The 25,156-nt window shown below is 42.9% G+C and overlaps 1 protein-coding gene across 1 annotated transcript in view; it reads left to right on the top strand.

Moving 5' to 3' along the window:
- The window catches only part of KIAA2012 (KIAA2012 ortholog), a 100,975-nt gene that overhangs the window by 35,551 nt on the left and 40,268 nt on the right, over positions 1 to 25,156 (top strand). The window contains exon 12 of the mRNA XM_032404538.1: positions 18,033 to 18,109. Within this exon, the coding sequence (XP_032260429.1) occupies positions 18,033 to 18,109 (77 nt within the window). The remainder of the gene's footprint in view (positions 1 to 18,032; positions 18,110 to 25,156) is intronic.

Raw genomic sequence — 25,156 nt, 5'->3', positions numbered from 1 at the left:
TCCCAATGTCCAAGATTCCTCATCCCATCCAAAATGAGAGGATCAACTCCTCCACCGCCAGCAGCTGGGAAGGCTCTTGACCAGTGCTACAGTTTACGTGTTATGTCTATTCCTATGGAAGTAGCTGCCTATTACGTGGGTTTCCAGAAACTAGAATGCATTAGGTTCCAAATTCAGTGTCACCACCACTTGGGTTATCTCATGATATAAATATAAAAATAACTTGGTTCTGACTTGGTGGAAGCGGGATTTGGACAGGTGGAGGCCACTGTCAGTGTGACACAGCTGGGCTAACAACTGGAGAAAATATGATTCTGTTCACCTGCTGCGCATTTGTCTACTCTGTTCCAGGAGAAATAACCCCCCTTCTGGCAAAGCAATAGTCAGACGCAGAAATAGGAAATATTTAGGCTCTAAGTTGGTTGTCACATTGTCAATAGGATGTTTCAGTCATTTTGGTGTTCCCAGCACCTAACACAGTCCCTGAAACATACATAGCAGGACCACAATCGATTTTCAATGAAAAAATCTTTCAACGGGGGCACCTGGGTGGCTCAGTCGGTTAAGTGTCTGCCTTCGGCTCAGGTCATGATCCCAGGGTCCTGGGATCGAGCCCTGCATCGGGCTCCCTGCTCAGCAGGAAGCCTGCTTCTCCCTCTCCCACTCCCCCTGCTTGTGTTCCCTCTCTCGCTGTGTCTCTCTCTGTCCAATAAATAAACAAAATCTTTAAAAAAAAAAAAAGAAAGAAAAAATCTTTCAACGATTTCCACACTAAAGGAAGAAAGAGAAAAATGAAACTTCTGATGAATAAATGGAGACTTGCCTGCCATCTTGTGCTAGTCCCATGAACAGTGTATTTAATGCTATTTGCCTCTCAAACCTAAAGGCATTCACTGAAAGCTTATTGAAGGTGTGAATCCATCAGTCAACCAGTGAGTCAGTCAGTCAGTCAGTCAGTCGTCACTGGCCTCTCCCCAGTCTTTCCTCCACATACAATTAGTGGATCTTCGGTGTTGATGGTGATTGGCATTTGCCCTGGAAGTCGAGGCAGAACCTGAAACCCATATTCCCTACAGGGGCCTATAGGCCATATCTAGCCTTCAAAGAGTGTCTATGAATGGGAAAGCTTTGTTGCTGTTTTGTTTCATATTGAGAAGCAGTATACTGAAAAAAATGTTCAACTCTTCCAAAGGATTTGCTCCAATTACACCAAACTCTTTGTAGCTCAGTTTGTTCAGATCCATCCCGATCATCCTCCCCACCCTACCTTTCAGTCTTGTCTCCCATCACACTGGGGTCCACTCTTTTCTCTTCTTTCCAATGGCTCAAACGTTCAGGCTTCCTTCTCTTACCTTCCAGCCTTTTCCCAATTGCCCACAGATATTGAGGATGGTTTTAAGCTCCAGGCAAGGACTCATCTTTTCTGGGACAGTTTCCTTAATAAATCCACCTCCTCTCATACAACTGCCTCAGCCCTTTCCTCTCTCTCTATCCCACTTTTGTGATCATTGTTTTTATCTGCATCTGTTTTCTGTTTAGTTCCCAAATATTACATGAGTCCTAGAGAGCCTCTTATCTGTATCATATGTCCAAGAAATGTTTGTCAATTGACTGAATACCGCAGGTGCCACAAAGGAAAGTTCTTTGGGGATCATAGATGGGTATTTTTTTCATTTAAAAAGTCTTGAGTAAAGGAGACAATATGATCTGTCTGATCTTTCTGAGACTTTCAGACTCTGTCAACATTTATTTGGAAATAAATTCTCAGGCAATTAGATCATGATATCTTACTTTCAGAGAGCCTAGAGAAATGAATATAAACCTTCAGAAGAAAAAAAAAAAAAAGATGCAAAGGCTAGAGCTGGAATTTGACCCTCTTGGTCATGTTGGGATATTGCAACACTTAGAAAATTCAAAGGCTTAAGAAAGGATAACTTCACTTGGAAGGATACAAGTCAAAGCAGTGGATATGCGCTCTGCATTGCTTATCCTTGAGTCATACCCTTCACCTATCTTCCCAGTCACAGTGGCCACAAGAGAAGTTTTCTTTCAGAAGTTTTTTTATTCAGAAGTGTCTTATTGCGGGGCGCCCGGGTGGCTCAGTCAGTTGAGCGTCTGACTCTTGATTTTGACTCAGGTCATGATCTCAGGGTCCTGGGATCAAGCCCCATGGGGCTCTGCACCCAGTGGGGAGTCTCCTTCAGGATTCTCTCTCTCTCCCTCTGCCCCTCCCCCAGCATGTGCATGTTCTCTCTCACTCTTGCTCTCTTGAATAAATAAATAAATCTAAAAAAAGTGTTTTATTGCAAGAAGTTCACAGATGTCTGTTCCGGTGATTCAGGTTGGGACTTCGGGTCTCACATAAATTTAAATTCTTGATCTCTTTCACAGTTTCCAGTTAGCACTTGTTCTTGTCCTAAATGGATGTTTACCGCAAATATGTTCCTTATGCTTTGGCCATTTAATTAGCATCCTTCTTCTCACAACTTTTTCTTGGTATGGTGGTTTTGTCCACAAATTCTTTGACACTTGTTCCTCCAAAAGGGAGAATCTAATACTCCTTCCCTTGAGTGTCGACTGGACATAGTGGCTCACTTCTAATAAATGTAGAGTATGACAGAAGTGATTGTGTGTGGCTTCTGAGCCTGGGTCGGGAAAGACACTGCAGCTTCCTCCTTGCTCTCTCTCTCTTGGATTACTCACTCGGGGGAAAGCCAGCCAGCATGTCTGTCATGAGGCCACTCAAGCAGCCTTGTGGAGGGGTCTCTATGGCGGGGCGTAACGCCTCCTGCCAGCAGCTAGAATAAACTTTCCAGGTTTATGTGTGAGCCATCTCGAGAGGAGATGCTGCAGCCCCAGTGAAACCCTCAGATGACTGTGTCCCACCTGTCATTGTGACTGAAGCCTCACGAGAAGCTCTGCAGCAGAATCCCACACCAAAGCCGCTTCCAGATTCCCACAGAAACTGAGTGAGATATAATAAAGGTTTATTGTTCTAGGGTCACTAGATTTGGGGGTAATTAGTTTCGGTAATAGATCATATACTTCGTGTCACTTCCTGGTGCTCTGCAATTTGGTAAACAGAAAGATGAAGGGTCTAAGGATATCCCAGCTGGTCTCAAAACACTGCTTATTTGGAGGCAAACATATACTAAATGGTTGACTTTCTCTTTGTTTTCCCCATTTGGCATCTGTGATAATGCTGGTTTGGGCAACCCATGGGTAAAAGAATATGATTTTCCTTGAGTAGTCTTTCTCTTAGCAACTGTTGCCTTAAAGAAGATGCCTGGAGATTTAAAGGAGGAAAAGGCCTTTAGACAGAGTAGTGTGAGGGGTAAAAAGAAAGAACTCCAGACTAAATGTCCAAAGTCTTGAGGTTATTCTCAGCTCTGCCACCTGCGACTTCGGTGATTATGGGCAAGTGATTTCACTGCTGTGGACTTCAGCTTCCTCATATGGGGAAAGAGGAGCTGGAATGAGATCCAATCCTCCCAGCGTATGTCCCATAGAACTCCAGTTCCTCACAAGGTTAACAGGCATTATAAAAAGAACCTGACAGTTTCTGAGGTCAAATAGGTGTGGAAGCCAGTGGGCTAAAGCTAAGCAGATTCCTTACTGCAGGATTTCACAAGGACTCTAATATGCTAATGTGAATTCCTGCTCTTTCAGATGAGGCGATGCATCATTGCCCAAACTTATTTGACCACTTAGTTCTTTATTGTTTTCTGCAAAGCATCATGTGGATCTAAATCATTTTTGGAACACACCTTGGAAAATGCTAAACTGATGTTTCTATGGTTCCTTCCAGCTGTAATGTTGTATGTTACTAAATATGCCCTTTTCCCAAGGAGACTCCCTTGGTGGGGCAGCTCTGCTGTCTGAATCCTGAAGCAGGACCTCAGCCATTCAATAACTCGTGACTGTTCTTATTTTCATTTTCCAAACATCAGTTTTGAATCATAGGGTCCACAATCCATCCATCTCTGAGTGAGAAGTAGAGGAAGGTAAGAAGAAGCCAGTGTGTCAGTAGGCCCTTTTGCCCCAATCCGTGTTTGTTAATAACCCATAAGAAATCATGTTGACAGTTTTAGGGATCTCAGGTCAATTGAAATAAAGGAAAACGTGACTGGATATGGTCACTTGGCACCCAGCATTTCCTTCCAGTGGGCCTTCTTGTATTGCAGAGTCTAGAAGGCTAAAAACACTTCCCAGATGACCTTTGCCATCGGGAGGTTGCATACAAATTTGGGTTCTGCCAAAGAGCTGCACTTGCAAGAGACAATGGAGGGCAGAAGCGAGGCAGAAGCTCTGGGCTGCTTACACTGGCAAGCAAGCTCATGAAGACTGAGTGTGTCAAGAGGTGGATGCAACAGCAACTTTATAAGCACCAAGTTCTGTAGAGTAACTCCATTCCTTTTTAAAGCATCTGGTGGTTTCCATTCTCCACTAAGCCCTGACCAACATGCTCTCCTTACAGAAATTATGGGAGATTCCCATGAAGCTCGGCATGGGGCTAATTTGGGTCTGTCACATATACCACAGGGCAGGCTGTGATAGCTGGGCTTGTTCCTGGACTTCATAGAGAAGTAGGGTTCTTTCCCTCACCACAGTGAGGCCAGCGAAGCCCCAGCAGCCCATACTGGAAGGCATTCTGATAGCCACCAGCAGAGAGCCACTAAAAAACATTAGGGAGCCTCCTTTCCTTTGACAGAAACCTCTCATGGTTCCTATAAGCACAAAGACTCCCCTACCTCACATTTGGCTGAAAATGTGTCATCACCACTTTATGCCTCCCAAAGAAGAAAAATGTCAAAAATAATAGTTCTCTCTGAATCTGCTGGGAATTCTTTTATTTTTGAGGAAAAAAAATCAGTATGAAGTGTTGAAGAATATTTAGTTCCTCTTTATTTTTTGCATATGATGGTACTTACATTTTTTACAAAGCCTGTGAAACTATGAGTTCTACCTCCCTTACGTTTGATCCAATTCAGAGAACCTTAGAGTCGAGCGGGAATGTAGGCATGGCCTTCATCGTCGTTTAAGCAGAGGAAGTGCTTACCAAATAGACTTGCTGAGGACCCTAGTAGATAAAATGGATAAGCAGAGCTGTCTGGTTGAAGTGGGCTTGGTCTGTCTCCCCGCACCTTCTCCACAGTCCAGCTAATTCTTCCCCTCCTACGATGACTCCCAGGCAGGCGGTCTATACAGAGCCACTGGAACTCTGAGACCACAGTTTGAAAAGTCTCTCATTTTGTAGTTAAGGACACTGAGGCCCAGAGAAGTACGGTGATTTGCTCAAAGTCACACAGCCTCTATGTCGCAAATCTAAGGCTCAAATCCAGATTTTTCTGCCCCCACTTAGGTCAAAGCTTTTCCCACTAACTCATACTTGCCTCTAGTCTTACTTGTCCAGGTTTCCAGACTTCAAGACCTAGCCGAATTCCCACCTTCATTGTGATGCCTCAGCCCACGCTGATGGCTACTTTCTTAGGTTCCACTAATTCTTACTGCCTGGGCCTCTCACCAGGCACCCCATCACTTCCTTTATCTTCTTTACTTTTTTTTCTTCTTTCCTCTCCAAGATTTGAAATTCCTGTGCGTAGATCCCCTTTATCTACTTCTGAATATCCCAGAAAACAGCATGTGCATTCCTGGAACATGGCCCATAAATAAGGATTGAAACTGTGAGTAGCAGAGAATCTAATTGTTCCCCAATATCTATTCTTTCATTATTCCTTTTACTAGTAGCACCTAAGTTTAGCTGACCATATGGCTGCTGGCTAGAAATTATGTTTCCCAGCCTCCCTTGCCACCAAGCACGGCCATGTGACTAAGTTGTGGCTAATGAAACATGAATAGACGTAACGTGTGCAACTTTCTGGTCATTTTCTTAAAAGGATACTGCTCACCCTCCTTTTTATCAAAGGAGGTCCTCTTTCCCCTTGGACTTGGCTGAGGTGATAAAATAGCTTCAACCGAGTGGATGAGGACAATATTCTATGGGATAATGGAGCCCTAAGACATAGGAAACGTCAGTGCTCAGATAACTTCATGGAGCAAAACCACCCTAGTCCACCCACCTACCTCTCAACTCTTATCCGAAAGAGAAATAAATGTTTATCTTTTAGATACTCTTTGTACAGCAACTTGTCATGTTTCTTAACTGAAATAATGCAACTATAATAATACCTGCCATCCTAGTTTACACTGTGTAACAATCAAACCAGATTCAGGGCGCCTGGGTGGCTCAGCCGGTTAAGTGTCTGCCTTCCGCTCAGATCATGATCCCAGAGTCCTGGGATCGAGTCCCACATCAGGCTCCTTGCTCAGCGGGGAGCCTGCTTCTCCCTCTGCCTGCCGCTCCCCCTGCTTGTGCTCTCTCTGACAAATAAATAAATAAAATCTTTAAAAAGAAAAAACAATCAAACCAGATTATACTTAGGGTGCTTGGGTGGCTCAGTCGGTTGAGCTTCCGACACTTGGTTTCGGCTCAGGTCATGATCTCAGGGTCACAAGATGGAGCCCCATGTGGCTCTGCGCTCAGTGGGGAGTCTGCTTGAAGATTCTCTCCCTCTACCCTTCCCCCCTGCACGCATGCCTGTTCTCTCTCTCTCTCTCTCTCTCAAATAAATAAATAAATAAATAAAAACAGATTATACTTGCAGTACATCTTGTTAAGTATTAAATAAAATTCTGATATAAAATATTATTGCACCTAAGAGAGAGAAGACCCATTACATATGTGCTTGACTCCTTTAGTAAAATGTGCTGAACGTCTACAATATGCAAGGGACAGAGAAGGATGTTGATATTGAGAGTAAACACTCTCAGGCACAGTGCCACCCGTGTCATCTCATTCCATGAGCCCAATAATCCCATGAAGTGAGTATTTTTATTCACATATCATAGGTGAGGACACTGAAACACAGGAGCTTAACTCCCTTGTGCATGTTGATTTTACCCAGCAAGCAGCTAGCTTATTCATTTCCAGGCCCACCTATCCCAGAGCCTGTGCTCTTCTCATCCCACTTCCAAGGCTCAGCACCTGGGGCTACTGCCCGGCAGGGCCTCATGGACCAGGTGAGGACAAACTCACAAGCAATTCACTCTACCACAAGGCGGAATGGAAGGAGGGCTGCATTAGAGGCCTCAGTGACACGATTCAGGGGTGTTCAAGGAAGGAGCCATTAATTCTAACCTAGGGGGCTGGGAAGGATTTTTGCAGAGAAATCCCATTTGCACTGACCTTTGAGAAACTAATGGAAGCGGATAAACAGAGAAGAGAGAAAGACACGACCAACTGAGGGACCAGCATGAACCAAAACAAAGAGAAACAGGAAAATAGAATACGTGTGGGAAATGATGAGCAGTCCCTGTGAATGGACTGTGAAGGGCTTCCCGGGAGGAGATGCGGCTGAAAGTCAGGCCAGGGCCAGACCAGAGAAGGCCTTGTGTTCCAGGATAAAGCGGAGATGCTGCTTTTTAGGCAACAAGGAATCACAGATGTTTGAGGAGGGATGTCATATAACCCAGCGCTCGTGACAGCATGAAGGAACAGGCAAGAGAAAAGGCTGAGCATTCAGGCTACTGCAGAGCTGCCCAGTCAACGGCTGATGAGGGCCTGAACAGAAGGCCGCGCACGGACGTAGGAGACGCTGCCTGGCTGTGGAGATGTGACTCTGAATCCCAGCAGCCAGTGACAAGCCTGATAATAGAGTCTCTTTTCAAAACTGGCTACCATCCTCATCTCCAATTTTTGACTCAAATTACTTTTTCCTGCTTTCACCTTCAGTGAAGAGGGTTTCTTTGGAGGCTCTGTGTGTGTGTGTGTGTGTGTGTGTGTGTGATGTCTTATACTTAGGATAAAGCAACAGTTAAGGCCCCGGATCCCATCACCCCCACAGTGGCAGACTCAGGGCCATGGCCGTCTCCTGAGAGGCATTCAGTTCCAGCCACCTCCCTCATTTGAAGTCAAACTCCCACCAACACACATAAAAAATAAATTCCAGTGTCACACACCTCTCAGCGTGTCAGTGTGCAGTGTGCTTGTTTTGTGGCGTCTGCATTCCTGGGGAAGTGGTTGAGCTTCCTAGCAGACAACTGTGGTAAATAGTAAGAGTCCTAAGGAAAACCCTGAGAGCACATTTCTTGGGAGCTGTAAGGCAAAGGGTGAGGCAGTAAGCAGGGATGGAAAGTGTGTGTACAATCCTCCTGTACCCTCATACCCTGACACACATTGAGGTTTCTCTTTCATGATTGTTTTAGCCTCTTTTTCCTTTCCAACCACCGACCACTCAATTCTTTGAGGGAAAATTAACATTCATTATGCAATTTATCTCTCTCCTTTTAATCCAGAGTGTCTGTCTCCAAGGTCCCTACTCAATAATTAATGTTTGTTCTCATTTCCCATTCTCCAGAGCATCTATTCTTGAACTGTAGGGTCAACAATTAACACTAATTATGGCTTTTCCTCTCTCCAGTGTTGGTTCTTAGAATCCCCAGTTGCCCTGCTCAGCCTAAGTTGTATGCGTGCGTGAGGCTTATATGTGTGCACTCCGAGGTGGAAAAACACCAAGGAACAGGCTTTTCCGAGCCCACCGCAGTTTAGCAAATCAATAAAAACAAACACCTTTTTTTGGCAACCTCTCTAGTATGTTTATTATCAGTAATGAGACGAGGAAGCATAAATACACACATACATGTATTTGGAAATGAGTTTGGAGGAGGGGGCAGTTAGAGGATCTCAAAATCTTTTCCAGGTTGAATTTTCTATGATTCCCTCTGACTTTTTCCTCCCTATTGCTATCTCCTCAATATCTCACACACACACCCCACCCCACCCCAACACACACACCCCAAATTTCCCATTAAAAACTGTTCTTCCATCTCAGATCCACTCAGTTGACCTCTTTGCTATCTATTATCAACCCCCTTAATTGTCTTTGTCTGGCCCATCATGCAAATTCTCCTCATTCATCAAAATAGCATTGTTTTAACTAGTTTTCATTTTGACTGACAAGGACAGCCAGAAGAATAATTCTCTCCCAACGTAACTTTAAGAGATTGCAAAAAAAAAAAAAAAAAAAAAAATCGGGGCTGTCCATAAGCCTGTCTGTGTCCTTGGCCCGAATCAGATGGGCTAGAATCCCTCCTGTCTCCCCTGGCCCAACCCTCGTATTTGTGCTGCAGCTGCGGGCTGGGGCTCCTCGCACTCGGCTGTCATCCCCCCGTCGCTGCACGCACTGGGGCCCCACGGCACATCTGCTGTTCAAATCTGGGCACCTCCTCACGGCGTGTGTCAGGCATTAACTGTTTCATGTTCTTGCTCTGTCAGAAGTTCTCCTCTCAGGATTTCAGCATCACAGTCCCTACAGGATTTCACCCTTAAACATCTTAAATAAAAGTATTATTTTCCTCAGTGCTTTTAAAATCCCAGATCAATCTTCTCTCCGTGATAGCATCAACAGAGTTTTTTTTTTAAACCATTCAATTTATTATGAGGCTTCAGCATCAAAGCCTCCACTTGGTTTTTCCCTTGTCTTGAGGTAAGAAAAATCGCTTTTTTTCAAGACTTTTTCACACTCACAGGTAAAACCCCTATTGTTTTTCAGCCTATGAATCTGTCAATTCAAATACCAGCCATGAAAAGGAAAGGTCTAGTATTCAACGTCCCCTAAAAAGTAAGCTTTTCCTCTAAAAAAAGTCACCTCTACTTCTCCTCTATATCATCTGATTTGCATGCACATTATTTCATACAGGGACCTCCAGAAACACTCAACTTCTCCCCAAATATAGCAACAAGGAGGAAAGAGGATTCACTTCTTGGACAGCCGGGGAAATGTGGTGTCCTCGCGAGGTACTCATGGGCAGCCCAGCGTGCTGTGGTCTGAGTGTCAATATTAGGGGAGAAGAGAAGCTGGACCAAGGGCTTGTGTTTCGCTAGCCCAGGAAGGAAAATCTGTGGGATGTACTGTGGCTTCTGCAGGTCATACGCTGCACAGCTCACAGTATAATGAGGTGGGCACAGCCCCTAGAGTTGTGCACAGCTCTGCCTACACAACCACGAATGAGGAAACTATCTGGAAAATCCTCGCAGACGTGTATTCTAAATGGAGGACTGAGGCCAGTTCTACGTCTTCCACGCTTCCTTTCATACTTCAATCCCCAATGTAAAAAGAAGCAAAAACTAGGAGCGTAGGGTGACTTTGCAGCTCATCCCCTACCTACCGCCACTGCTGCTTCTGCTTCAGACCCGGGGAAAAGGATGATTATGTAGAGACCTTCTCTCTCTCCTAAAAATAGTCTTTGATTAACAGAGAAATGTGTGTGGTCTTCCTCACTGCTTGTTATGGGGCAGGCAGCAATGAATCCTGAATGAGGGACCCGCTATCGTGACAGGAAGCAATGCCCCAGATGGAGCGCTGGGGCCAGAGCTAGGGGGAGGGAATTGTTTTTGCCAGAGACTACAAAACCAGAAGGAGAAAAGGCACAATCATACGCTTGCCAATCTCAAAATCTGTAAGCAGAGAAGTACTTGAGAGCCTGGCATTCTGCATCACCCCTCCTGCCATTCTCCCTGGATGGACATCCTGACCATGGTGGGAAGTTTCAGCGTCAGTTCTGTTCATTCTCACTTGCTGGTTGGAACTGGGCCAGAGCAGCTCTTAATAGGAGCCCTCTAGTGAAGGATGATGATGATGATGACGGAGATCATGGAGATCAAAACTACCATTATTATTGATCTTTGATATGCCAAATGTTGTGCTGAGTGCTTTACATTCATTGTTTCAAGTCATCCTCACAGCAATGATATGAGGTAAACTCTATCATTATCCTCATTTTTCATCTAGGACAGTGTGGCTCAGAGAGGTTAAGTGACTCGCCCAAGGTCACACAGCTAAATGGAGAAGCTGTGATTTGAACCCCAGAGCCCTGCATTTTTACCACAATGTGTGATTAGCGGTTAGGTCAATCTTAACAGGCATGTTGCCATCTGACAAAACAGAGACTTTAGGACGTTCCTGACTTTATGACCCACACAAATAAATGACTTCTGTTGCACATCTTTTTCTCCCTCCAATTCCCCTTACTTGGCATCAGACACCCTTTTGTGGGTAACACTGAAAATGATTTGTCACTTTTAGAGACATGGGGAGAGGGGCGCCTGGGTGGCTCAGTTTTTAAGCGTCTGCCTTCACTCAGGTCATGATCACAGGGTCCTGGGATCAAGCCCCTCTTCGGGCTCCCTGCTCGGCAAGAAGCCTGCTTCTCCCTCTCCCACTCCCCCTGCTTGTGTTCCCTCTCTCGCTGTGTCTCTCTATCAAATAAATAAATAAAATCTTTACAAAAGAGAGAGAGAGAGACATGGGGAGAAGGGAAGGAGCTGAAAAAAAGTAGGAACAGTTTGGGAGAAGCCAAACTCTTGAGACAGATTTTCTAGGAAGATAGGCCATTTATAGAGTAGCTCTCCAGACCAAAAACATTCTTCCTAATATGGCCAAAAATGTTGTAATTTCACTTCATTCTACTATTAAAACCTTATTAATAGATTCATTTTGAATTCAGAAGTATTCTCTTAAAAGGTTGTTACTTCTGAGAAGCTAATAGTCATTCACACTTTAGTAAAAAAAAAAAAAATATATATATATATATATATATATATATATACATATGACCAGATGGCTGTCAGATGGCAACCTAGCTGAGAACAGCTGCTCTGAGGGACTAAAAATTCTGACAGGGGTAGAAGGAGAGGTGGGTAATTTGAGGGTAAAGAATGTTTTAAGAATTGAAATATGCTTGACTGGTGGTGGATTGCCCTGGAGGGCTTGGATAAACAGAAGGACGTTAGCTATTTGGAGAAGAAGGAACAAGAAGAAGAAAAACACTGGAATACTTGGGTGGCTCGGTTGGTTAAGCGTCTGCCTTCAGTCCGGTCATGATCCCAGGGTCCTGGGATCAAGTCCCGTATCGGGCTCCTTGCTCAGTGGGGAGCCTGCTTCTCCCTCTGCCTGCCGCTCCCCTGATTGTGCTCTCTCTCTCTCTGACAAATAAATAAATAAAATCTTTAAAAAAAAAAAAGAAGAAGAAGAAGAAAAGTACAGAAAGGGAAATGGTAGAGTACCAAAGACAAACTTGGACTATTTCAGAATTGCCCCCATGGCAAGCTCTATATTCAGAAAAAGGAAAGAAAACTTTTATTTCTTCTTTTCTCAACTCCTAGTAACTAAAGACCTTAGGCTAATGCAAATCTCTTTCTTATGTCCAAGCTTTTGAGTATACTGTTGCCTCTGCCCAGGATACAATTCCTCATCTCCTCCTATCCCCTGTCATTTTTTAAAACTGTGGTACAAAATATATAACATAAAATTTGTCATCTTAACCATTTTTAAGTGTACCATTCAGTACTGTTAAGTAGATTCACATTGTTGGGCAACCAATCTCCAGAACTCTTTTCTTGCAAAACTGAAATGCTATACCTATTAAATAGCAACTCCCATTCCAATGGGACTGCCCATATAAGCATAGGGCACCTCTTCCAGGTCTTAGATGTAGGAAATGTATTTGTTCCTTTGATTTGTTCAATGACCTTAACAAAAAATTCTTACATCTCTTTGTGCTTAACATTCCCATTTGTTTTTAAGAAAATGGATATAACACTACTCTGAAAATGCTTGATACTCCCTGGCATTGAGTTCAAGCACTACTCTGAAAATGCTTGATACTCCCTGGCATTGAGTTCAAAGAGCAATTTAAAACATCTATGCACTGGAATCACTATAGATCTTTCACAACTTTTTGTTTTCTTTTTGGTCATTTGGTTTTAATGAATATTTTCAGGAAAAAAAATGATAGGATTCTAAAGAATTATATAGATGGTGGACTTTGGGTATTTGTGGACTCGAAAGTCAGTTTCACCTATTTGCAAATGACTTCACAAATCAGGGATACATACAATATGTCATCTTACAGAGGCATGAAGTCAAATCAAAGACATTATGAGGCTGGAAAACAGAAGACCATCACTAAGCTAGTGAGTGCACCTAGCCCTCCTCTGAGCACCCACATCTCACTGTTGTGATCTATATTCATTATAACACGTGCAATTACTTTTGTGAAGTTATTTTTCAAAAAGAAGAACATTGATTCTTTTTATATAAATATTGTTTAATGGACCTAAATAGAAGGCCAACTGCTGGGACTGGTGATGAAAGTAAGAGAAAGTGATGTGGTCTAACATTTTGATGATTCTCTGCCAAAAAAAAAAATAGTTTTATAAACCACCCTAACCCTGTATTTATAAACTCATTAAGAGCTTGAAGAACTCCCCCTCTTTTTACTGGGGCTATGATACACACAAGGGGTATTCACAAATCTAAGGATTCTTAAAATTCTCAGACTGTGTCCCTTCCAAGTAGCCAGAATCTGCTGTTTGCTTAGTGTATAATATGCACGAGGGATCAGGGCCTTGTTCAAGTAGTGAAGTAGTACTTAGCACAATGCATTTTAAGGCTGGTATAGATGTTAAGATGTGTGTGTGTGTGTGTGTGTGTGTGTGTGTTATCAGTTATATTTCTCAACCTTTAATAAAGTTTAGAGTATTTTTCTTCTGTCAGGATAGTCAAAAAATTCTAACTTTCATTAACTAGTAATCCATAAATACTCTTTTCTGTTTCATCACCCCTCAGACATTTGTGCCAAAAAGAGAAGCATGAGGCTTTTCTTTAGGATTTTTTTTTCCTCCTAGCTTCTCCCTTGCTTCTTTCATACATCTTCCTGTGGCCTATGGATTTTCATTTACTGTTGTCTTAATTCTCCACAATTCCTTATTTGAAAAATAATGAAGACACAAGCATTGGAACATGTCCAATAGAAAGAATTAACGAGTCTGTTTTACAAAGCACATAGGATTGCTCATTCATTTATTCACTCAACAAACACTAATTGACCATCTACTAATGCCATATACTGTGGTAGGCACATGAATATGGCTGAGAGACAAAATCCATGCCTTAGTGTCATCCACAGTAGTGAAGTATGGTGACAGCTATGAATGAGTGCAGACTAACTCAGCCCGGAGTTTGGGAAGGCTTTTGGAATGAGAGAACACTTAAGCTGACTTTCTAAGGATATATGTAGGAACTAGCCAAATGGAGAAGAGGAAAGGATGCTCCAGGGAAAGGGACCACATTAAGGTTAGAGAACATGGAGACATAGGAGAAATGTAAGTGGCTTCTAATGACTGGCCCCCAGAGCACAGGTAGGAAAGGGAGTGGGGAGAAGTGCAATTAGCTAGTGGGGTGGTCAGGAGCCAGATCGTGAAAAGCCATTGTAGCAACTAAGAAATTTATCCCAAAGATTGTGAGATCCTATTGACGCAGGAATTGATATAACCAGATTTTTTATTTTAGAGAAATGACTCTTCCAACTATGTGAAAAATGGATTGAAGGGGGTAAGCCTAGAGGCTAAGAGACCAGATGTCTATACTTATTTGTGAGTGACCAAGAACAGTATCTTCTGTAGAATTAAGATCACCACATGAATTGAATTGGTTGGCCACTTTGTAGCTCCACCTTCAGCCTTTCTTGTTAATTCCCTTCTTCCTCACAGTCTTCCAGCACAGGTATTCTTATTAATCCTATGATATATCTTGACTGGAGGGTTTCTCACGTAGGTGATATTTTGTTGCCACACAACTTGAATTTAAATTCCATCATCTAGTTTGCCTTCCATTTTGGGTTTGGTAAACTGCCATGTACCTTTGGACCTCTCCATAAAAAATAATTTATGAACTTTTAAGAGAAGTTGGTGTTCCCAAAGCTAAAGCCAAACCCTTGAGACTGAGCTAGACTTGATCTAAGAAGACATAAGTATGTAAAAGAACTGTTATTCCAACTTGGAAGAAAAATATTGCTCTTGTATTTACTAGGCATTCCCATATTTAAATTCAGACCAACTTCTATCTTCTAGAGGAGTCTACTTGGCTCCTTTAATAGAGCTCCCTGGGGTATATCTTTAGCTTGGAGATTTTCTCAGGTCTTGAGTAATTGTTTGATATGCCCATCTCACCCTCCTCTTCATCCAAGATTTAAAGTAAAAATGTGTCACATAAACAAGGTCTTAAATCTTATCCCAAGAATTTGATAATGACAATACCAGAAGGCCATCTTGGGTCTTGGTTTCCTTCATTAAACAAGCAGATCAAGATTTATTGTAACACGTCAAACACTCCATAGGTCATAGGCATCTTGAGTCATATCATATAAAATAAAGTATTTTTAGATATCATTCTTAAGAAAAGGTCAGCAGGGCTATGTAAAGGGACCAGAATTATCTTCCTTTTATGGTTTCGTTTATACTGAGAAGATTTTTTAAATTAATCTGGAATTTGCCTTTGCATTTTCCATTTTTTACCACAAATACAAAACCACAAAGGTACAAAGGCTGACTTTTAGGACTCCTCCCATTGGCTTCTGCTAGGGTCAGCAAATCCATATGAAACACTGTGAGAAGGCAAAAGTGCTTTCTGATATCTGTTTGGCTGTGGATATATCCCCTCTCCAATTAGGAACCACTGGAAATTATGGGGGAAGTGTCATGAGAGCATACTAGGGATCAAAGCATAATCATGTCTCAGAAATGACATATGATGGAAAAGGCCCTACACATATTTAAAGAGGCTCCTGCTAGCACCTCCAAAAGCTACTGCCCTGGTAACCACAGAATGTTTGGTCACTTTGGAGCCTGTGGGTCTGATGTTCCTTCCCAAGCCCTGACATACAACCGTGAAAGAGCCGGGTGGCCCAGTCTGCCTGATAAAATGATTTTTTGGTTTGATCTCTAGTCTGATACCAGATGAGTCCCACCAGAGCATCCCATACCAAGGAAAGTAAGTATTCTGAAACAATGGGAATAAATATGACTACATTTCATTTTTATCAAAACAATGAACATTGTCAACATAGGTTTAAATAGAAGGAAATTTTAAGGCACCCTATTCCATGCTAGAATCAGAGCTCTTTCATGCTTTTGAGTGTTTGGTGAAGGATCCCATGATTTGAAGAAGGCAGAAGAGTTTGGGATGAGACCCCATCTTGTAAGGGTCATCTCTGAAACAGCCTGATTATCTGGTGGGAATGCTATCTCCTTGCTAAAAGCCTGTGGTTAGATTAATGCTAGCATTTGAAAATCTGCTCTGGCCTGATGGTGGGCAGCCAGAGAAGGAATGTGTTTTCTGTTTATCTCTTTAGTGGCAGAAATGTTCATCACAGAAAGACACTGAGCTCCCCGTTTCAAGCAGGCCTGGAAGCTGTGCAGTCTGCAGCCTGTGAATGTACACACCAGCTCAGAGTGATGAGAAAGAGCCTGTGTTCACAGCCAGTTGCCTGCACTGGGTGATGGGTCAGTCAGTTTCTTCAGCTTGATAACAAGGGTAGATCCTGCCACATTGTTCGGAGAGGAAGTCTTACCACCCCCATTGCCTTATCTCCCAGGAATGCAGTTTGAGTTGTGTCTCCTCCTTGACAGCGTGGACCTCAGTAAATTACCAGGGTCTTGACCCAAGAGATGGAGAAGTCCTAAGCGATGTTTTTAGTCTCCTATCTAAAACTGTGTTTACATTTCTTGAACTCTGGCTGACTGATTCATTCTCCTGGTGTTGCAAGAACTTTCTTTATGCATTAGAATTTGTAAGTTTCATTTCTAAGAGACCCAAGGTTCCTTCCAAGCCACAGTGAAGTGAACCTCATCTCAACACAATTCTGCTGGGCTAGATTTGTCCAGAGGATGGATCATGGCCAAGCAGCTGTGATGTGGCAAGCTCAAATGGGGCTAATGGAGGGAGTGCGATGTGGAGGGAAAAGTATTAGATACTAAGGAGATTTGGGTTCAGGTTCTGGTCTCACACAGTTTCAAGGAATAGCCTTAAACCAATCTTGTGAAACCACTCTCTGGGCCTCAGTTTCCCCAGCTGTTTTAAAAAAGAAATGTTTTAAATCTGTCCTAGAGCCATTTTCAAACAAGAAGAACGGGACAGCTGAGAAACAACAGAAAAGGAAACGTCAGCCCACAGGGAATGAGTAGAAGCTTCAGGTCAAAGAGACAAAGACGCCATGGGCTCTTAAAAGCAGCAAGCATAGAAATAACTTTTTGTTGGACCCTCAACCCACACTAGAGACTGGCTAAAACCCTTGTCATAGAGCCATGTGCTTAGCTAAATTTGTTCCTCAAATAAACATTCCTTTATAAACATTAAATTCACTTTCTTGGGGATAAAAAGAAAAACAAAATAAATCCTATCCTTTTGCAGCACGGGGTTTGGGTCTTGGGCACAAAACCGTTCCTGAAAACCTCACTAGTTGTACAACCTCAGGTAGGTTTGTTTAGCTTTCAAGCCTCAGCTTCCACCCCTGTGGAGAGCAGTGATCCTGCAACCGTGGACGAAAATCATGGTGATTAACACGACATCAGTGTGTGGGGGGCAGCTGCTTTGTGGCAAGCTCCATGAGGTCCCTTAGTCCCCTCTCACCAGCCCTACTTTGGCCTTTGCCTTTGTTTGCCTTATGTTTCCACTTCTCTTGTTGCCCTTCCACATTATAAGAAAAAGGGGAAATCTCTGATCTATCTGGAAGGTTGCAGAAGCATTTTCCTACTTCAGTGAAGTACGATCATACAAAATTTATAGTCAACAGTATCAGCAGATTTTTTTCCATCAATATTTCCTTTTTAATTTCAGCTTTATCTGAATTTTAGTAGCACAAAGAATTTACTTTTGTTCTTTGAAAGAGCAACCAAAACAAGAAAAATAGAAATCTGAGTATAAGTTCTCAACACTAAATATATTTAACATGCTATGTAAACGGTGCTTCTAGAGGGTGCAGGTGTTGTTTGGTGAGTAAATACAAATGCCATAGGTGTGTGTGTGTTTATAATCTTATACACATGAACTAGGTGTGTATGTATATAGTATATATAAAAATTAATGAGACCTAGATCTGACAACTTTGATCCTTTTCTCTGATTTTCACCATAGCAAACACTGAATCCAGAACCTGTCTTCTCACGAATCTTAATGAAATCTCACCTTTGACCCAAAAGCCAGAGAAGCAGGTACAGTATTGACTCTGAATGAGCATAAGACTGGGAGGTAGGACTTTTGGGTTCTTGGGCCGCCTTTGCTGTGTGACCCTGGGTGAGATTCTTCACCTCTCTGGGCCTCATTTGCCTCATCAGTAAAATCACACAGGTTCCTTGGAATGTCTTAACTCAACTTGGACTATTTTGTGTGGCTCTTATGTGCCCAAATGAGTTGAATCAGCCTTTCCCTGACTTCTGCAAAGTCAAAAAGGCAACAGGGAAACACAGGAAGGTATCATCCATCAAGGCAGTGGGCACTAAGACTTATGCTAAAGGGCCCATTTTTTCCCATCCATTTCTCATTCCTAATGGGGAGAAAAAAAAGTAGCATCAAGAAAAAAATGTAAGGATACTGTGAAGAAAGGAGAAAAATGCCTCATTTGGATGGGCCAGAAATATCTCTTAGTGTTTCAAGGATGTACATTCACAAATATGTATAAGTTTGTTCCTTCGTTTGAAGCTTTGAGACTGGGACTGTCTTCAAATTCACTCTAGAGAGACAACTCAGGGGGATTGCTAGAGCTGTGCCCAGGATCTCAGAGAACCCCAAGCAGAAGCAGCACAGCTCCAGGGCACTCTCAGGTCTCTCCCTGCTGTGCGACAGCCTGGGCAGGGAGAAGGGGGCATGATCTCTACTTCTCCCTTATCTCCCACTTCCTGCCACAGCCTGGCTCTCTCCTCTTCCCTCACATCCATTAAAAAACAATAATAATAAAACCAGTTTTGTTTTCATGTGTGTGCCTAGCTGGGTTCTAAGGAAGGATCTGAACTCTCACTGTTAGAACCCCAGGCCTGGGGCAGGCCTCCACTGAGGTAAAACACAGCTGAGCTGACCCTTCCTGCTACTGAGGAACCACTGAACCAATGTTTGCATTTTTTCTTTTCTTTTCTTTCCTTTTTTTTTTTTTTTTTTACATGCCTGCTTTGGAGACAGCCTTTGTAAGGACCCAGAAGGTTTTCTTTTTTTAAGGGAGTCTGTGACTAAGGAAAATAGAACTATGCTACATTTTGCTAATTCCAAAGGCCTTGTGGATGCCTCACATACCCTAAACACGCTCCAAATTCACACAGCTCCCGCGGCTGCATTTCAGGAGACCTAATATCACCTGCAATAAAACGGTGGCTCAGTCACGTCAAATTAAGCCCTAGACTGAATTATTAACCTTGCAGTCAGGAAGAGGAACACCAGACCGAGGGTCTTAAACTCTAATCCTGGGTTTCCCCTGTGAAGCCGTGGCCAACCAGCTAACTCTGAGAACTTCGTGGGCCTCCTTTGTGAGAGGTGGGCCGTCGCTCCCCACAGAACCGGTGGCTTTGTTAAGTCACAGGAGTCTTACTCCCTTTGGAAGTAGTCCCCAAAAGGAAAGCCGTTTGAGGAAATGTCTAGGGAGTGCCACCAGCCCCCCAAACCAGAGAGCATGGGGGTGGGGCTGAGGAAGGGGAGGCGGCTCCCATGCCTCCCCCACCCCTCACTTCTTGAGGCCAATGGCCCTTCATTGGAGTAATCACTGGCTTCAATTTTCACCACTTCCTCCACCTACTCCATGTAAATGATTAATTTCATGTTTACTATAAAGCATCTGGAAAGGATTTAGAAACAAATTTCTGCCCAGCAGATTTCAGTTCCGTCCCTTGATGGGCTGCGGGCAAATCCAGTGGATTCCTTGCAGGGTTGCCTTCCCACTCTGCAGCAGGCTAGGAGAGCACGCAGAATTGATCTTTATCAGCACCAGGAGTTTCTACTTTTCTTTCCTTTCCATTAATTCCTCACTCACCCACCCCCTGCCTCCCCCTCCCTGGGGTCTGACCATATTAGGAGTTCGGTCGCATAAAACACTTTCACTTTTTTATCATGGCGCTGGCCGCGAGAAAAGGGGACAAAAAAAAAAACACCAAAGGTGGACTATTTGGGCGTCACCATGCTTTCACGAGAAGTCACAGACCTGGACTGGGGAAACAATTTCTGACGGGGGGTGGCGACAGAGCAAGCCCGACGTGACCGGGTTCGTGGCTTTGGCCCCCGGGTGCGGGAGGCTGCCTCCGGACGCCCCCTAGCGGCTGGATTTGAAAGCTCGGCGGCGCGTGGCCTCGCGGGCGGCCGGCGGCGCGGGAGAGAGCGGGAAGGACCCGGGCTCCAGCCTCCCGCACGCGGGCTGGCCCACCCGGCGACCGGCTCCTGAGGCGCCCCCTCCTCACCTGGCCGGGCGTCAGGGCCTCGAGGCAAATCCGCAAATAGAAGTGGGAGTAGCCACGACCGCGACAACTTCGACAACTTCCTGGGACTTGGAGGAGGGGGGTAAGTCGCCAAAAGAGGGGAAGAAACTACAAGGGCAAAATGCGCAGATGAAAAGAGCAGTGAAAAAAGAAAAAGGAGACAAGCAGACATGTTTCAACTCCAAGCTCCCATTTCCTCTTTCAAATGAACTGCCTCCCCACTGTGAACAGAATCAAGTATTTATGAAGGCATTTTTTCCATATTAATAGCTGCATCTGGAGCATTGCCAGTTCTGAAGTCCTAAAGGTATGATGCCCTTTTTTTAATGCAGGTCCTTCAAACTCCTCGCAGAATTTGGTGTTCTCCTTCACATATATTTTACTTTCTGCCTCGTGGCTCCTCCTCGGGCCTTTCATTTGATTAAGAGAAATTAGTTCCCGCATACCGTGGGGACCGGGTACTGCTCTTACCTCGGCGGCTGACATCAATCGCTAGAGAAGTTTCTCGTCCCCAGGGCCTCTCCGTGTTGAGGCTGCAGGCTGGGTGAGGTGACCAGCACCTAAAAAAGTATTAAAATTGTAAATGGAAATTCCAGCGGGAAACGTTACGTTAACATATCTATGCTGTAGGTGCAGAAAAAAGCAAAACTTAAAAAAAAAAAAAGTAAAAAAAATTGTGTTAACTATGACAGCATTGCTATCTATGCTCGATAAAGATTACACTCCATTTTAAAAGAAAAACAGTAAGAACCAGTTGGAAAAATAAGCAAAAGACATAAACAATTTATATCAAAAATAATAGCAATAGAAAACAAGGATGGAAAAAGATTTCTCCTGAGTGGCAATTTGAATGCGGATTGAGGCAAACTGGAGGTATCATTTTATATTTGAGATGTATGCCTCCTCTCACTTTTATTTAAATGGTAACACCCAGTACTGCCTATATTTTGGTGAAACAGGTACACTTACACACTTCTGGTGGGTTGTAATTTGGTTTAATCCAGTTGTAAAGCAAAATGGCAAAATAACTTGTGAAGCATGAAAAAATACTCCTACTCATTTGTTCAGTATTTCTGACTCCTGGGAATTTATCTTAAGGAAATAATTCAGCTGAAAAAAGTTAGTGAAGATGTCCACTGCAGCATTATCTATAATAAGGAAAAATTGGAAACAGCCTAATAGTCCAACATCAGAGAAATGATCACCTTAATGATGATATATCCCTCTCGGTGAGAGGTTTAATTCATGCATTAAAAAATGATGCTTGTTCATACTAGAAACTGTGATTTAATGCTCATAGTTTCTCAGCCTCCACACCATCAACATTTTGTGCCAGATATTCCTTGTCGTGGGGAGCTTTCCTATGTGTTGTAGGATGTCGAGCAGCATCTCTAGCCTTTACCCAGTAGATGCCAGGAGCACAGCCCTCCAGTTGTGACAATAAAAAAATGTCTCCAGACCTTGTCAAATGTCCCCTGAGGGGAAAATCACCCCCAGTTGAGAACTACTGATTACCTTTTAAAAGTGGAAATCAAAGTGATGTTAACTAGAACGGCAGCTATGTAAAAAAATAATAAATGTATCTATGAGGAAAAGACTTGTAAATAACGCATGCAAAAAAGTGCAGTCATGCTAATTTGAAATTAGGGCTGTGTTGAGTTGAGGTTTTGATTTTAGTTTGCCTTCTTGTTTTTCACTGCTTTTCTTTCTTTTCTTTTCTTCTTTTTCCAAAATTCTCCCTGTAAGAAGGAAAAATGAATCAAGCGGAAAACTGGGTTTTTCAAGTCTGGCTTAAAATGATCTAGAAGTCACAGTAAACAAGTATGCAGCAAGCTAAACAAGGGTCAACACCATAGTGCCATTGTTTTTTAACTACTGTTAGTTAAAATTATTAAGTTTTTATTAAATTGTTGGGATAGGGTCACCAGAATTCTCCTTTGAAAGATCTTAACCCCTTTTCAGCATTTTATCCCTCTGACCCTAGACTTTGAGGGACAATGAATTTGCCTCTTTTTCTGAAAAGTTTGGATCTCAAGCTATGAAACTCTTGTGCACCCAGATCCATCCATGAAAGCTTGGAGCAAGAATAGTCCTTAGCCCACTGGTTTATAGAACTGTCAGGGCAGAGAGGTTGTCGGTAAAGAGTATCAAAGTACATGCTCAAACCTTAATTAGATTTCCCGAGAATCACTGCATCTCTTTGTTTAAAATAAGAAAGAAACAATCTCACCAGTTTTCACATTGTCAGTTTTCTCCCTCTGTTAAGGAAAGCAAACATCCTTTCTCACATGCTTTATCTTGAGTTTTGTTTTGTTGCTTTGTGGGGATTATAACTTTGGTAGTGTCCTAAAAATCCTGTTAAACTGGAATTATGTCCCTTTTTCCCATTTCACAAAGCCACTTCTATTTCAACCTATATTATCTCTTAAGTTCAGGTTTTATGAGTTTTGAGAGTATGAATTCATATTTGATCTTAGGTGTCCTAATTTTACCTCTTTGGGATTTCAAAGAGTAGCCTGTAATTCTAGCACACTAGGATTTAAGTTGAATAAACCTGTGTTTACCCCATCTGTTTCCTTGGTGGTTTCACAGATGGTGTTCATAACCCTTTCAGCCTTCCTCTTGCAGGACAAAAACAAACAAACAAACAAACAACAACATACACATAAAAACCCACCTGTAGACACACTAAGTTTTTGTACAAAAGGGTACAAAGGTAACCTTTTGTTTCAGTGTCCTTCTGAGGCATACCCTGCCTTCTGTTGAATTTTTTGGCAGTTATCTGAAAGAACAAGCTACTAATCTTTAAAGACAGACTCCCCCCACCCTTCCCACCCCCATTTTGCCTTATTCACCTTTGTATCCCTTGTATTGAGCACAGTTCTTGACACATGGTAGCTACTGGAAAAAAATTGACAAATTAATCTTTAGTTGACATTAAGGACCATGTTCTCGGTAGAAAAGCTATAATCCTCCAAATAGGATTTGGAGATTGCACTTGTTTTATTTCCAGTGATAATGATGTGGAAGTTCAGATGACATTTCTCTAAGAACTCACACACTCTCCAGATACTTCCTGCTGTTGGTTGGCACAATTTGGTATTTCACTCTCTGGGTCATGTGCAGATAGGAGATATCACTAGGCACTCTTCTTGGAGATCTTTTTGAGGCTGATAAGTAAGATTGGGCCTATTACTGATTCCTAAGAGAATTAACTGTCTGCATCTCCCTATCCAGAGAAGTAGGCTTTACTCCCCACCTTTTGTTTCTCATTTCCAAAGGCATGGCACAGAATTTCCCCAGGTTCCATGCTGGTCCCCTCTCTCTCCTCGTCCCCTCTCCTCCCCCTTCCCCTTGCTCCCTCCTGACTTTGTAAATAGTTTTGGTCGTGGAGCTTGATTCAAAGGTTTTTGAAGATCTAAGCAAACTTCAGCTTCTGGTTCAACCTCACCCACAGGATTATTTTGTCAGCCCCAAACTCCATTGACAATTTAAGGATAACTTACTGAGAGGGGTTTGTTTTTAATTACAAAACCAAGGCTTTTATTTTTTTAATTTTCACTCTATCATTTATTCCAGGAAGTCTGTATTTATTGATCTATTGGCTGCTAGTTCCAACCAGACACATGATAGGTGCCTAGTTGATTTCTTTTTCTTTTTTTCTTTTCATTATGGAAAATTTCAAACACATGCAAAAGTAGAGAGACTAGTATAATGAACCTCCATTTTATTATAAATATCAACAATTTTCTCCCCATTATCTTGAGAGTGTCTTTTTAAATAATAATAACAGCCAATGTTTTTGAGGTTTACTATGTGCAGCATTGATTATCTTCCTTAATCCTTACGATATCCCTATGAAGTAGTTACAGTTATTATCCCCATTTTACAGATGAGGAAACATGTCATGACTGACAGAGTCCCATTCAGCCTGTGACCTGCACTTGCAAAGAGGTCTGCTGGTTTGGGAATCCCACAAAGCTGCATTTAGATCCCAGCTTCTTCCCAACTGGCTGTGTGGTTTCAGGCAGGTTATTTACCCTCTCTGAGGCCCGATTTCCTTATCTGTGAAGGATAATAATATGTCCCTCATGGGGGTCATGACAAGAATTAGATGAAACAACATATGGAAAGGGATTAGCACAATGTTTGTCACTAAGCCATCCCAATAAATTACAATTGTAAAGTATTCTATCCCCCTGCTCTCTGCTTGAAAGCCATTATAAAACAGAACTTGGAGCTTGTATATAATCGAAAAGGGCAGATGTGGAAAAGGAGAAGCTTGAAAAGTAGGAATAATTTAAAGGACTGTGAGCCAGTCTACCTACAATTGTCCCCATCCCTCACTCTACCCACCCCCAACCCCTAAGCCCAACTGTCCCCCCAACCAAATTGGATTTTGTTTCACTGCTTATATTTCTATTAGAAATTCCTTTGGGTTTCTCATATCTCATTGTGAAATTTTTTTTTTTTAATTGTTTTCTGTCCTGCACCTAAGGAAGCACAGTTGAAGGCCTGGGACAGGGGGCAGGCGGAGAATTTTGGAGTCAGGAGTACTGTATCTGGCAGGGCCCAACCCCCGTTTCCCCCCACCCACCCATCCACCCACCCAGCACAGGGCTGCCCAAGAAAACTTAGAGGTCAGAGGACAGGAGGGCCCAAAGGAAAGGAAGGGGGTGGGAAAGAAAGGGAAAGGAGATCTTTGTTTCTCTCCTTCCGGCCCTCTGCTGTCCCAGCACTACCAGGGCTAGTTCAGCTTTTTAGTCCAGCTAAATTATGGGTTAGATAAACTTTTATGGGCCAATG

This window comes from Phoca vitulina, unplaced genomic scaffold (assembly GCF_004348235.1).
Source record: "Phoca vitulina isolate PV1807 unplaced genomic scaffold, GSC_HSeal_1.0 scaffold1, whole genome shotgun sequence".
NCBI classification, from domain to species: domain Eukaryota; kingdom Metazoa; phylum Chordata; class Mammalia; order Carnivora; family Phocidae; genus Phoca; species Phoca vitulina.
The sequence above is the reverse complement of the archived record's forward strand: the minus strand, read 5'-3'. Positions and strand labels throughout refer to the sequence as shown.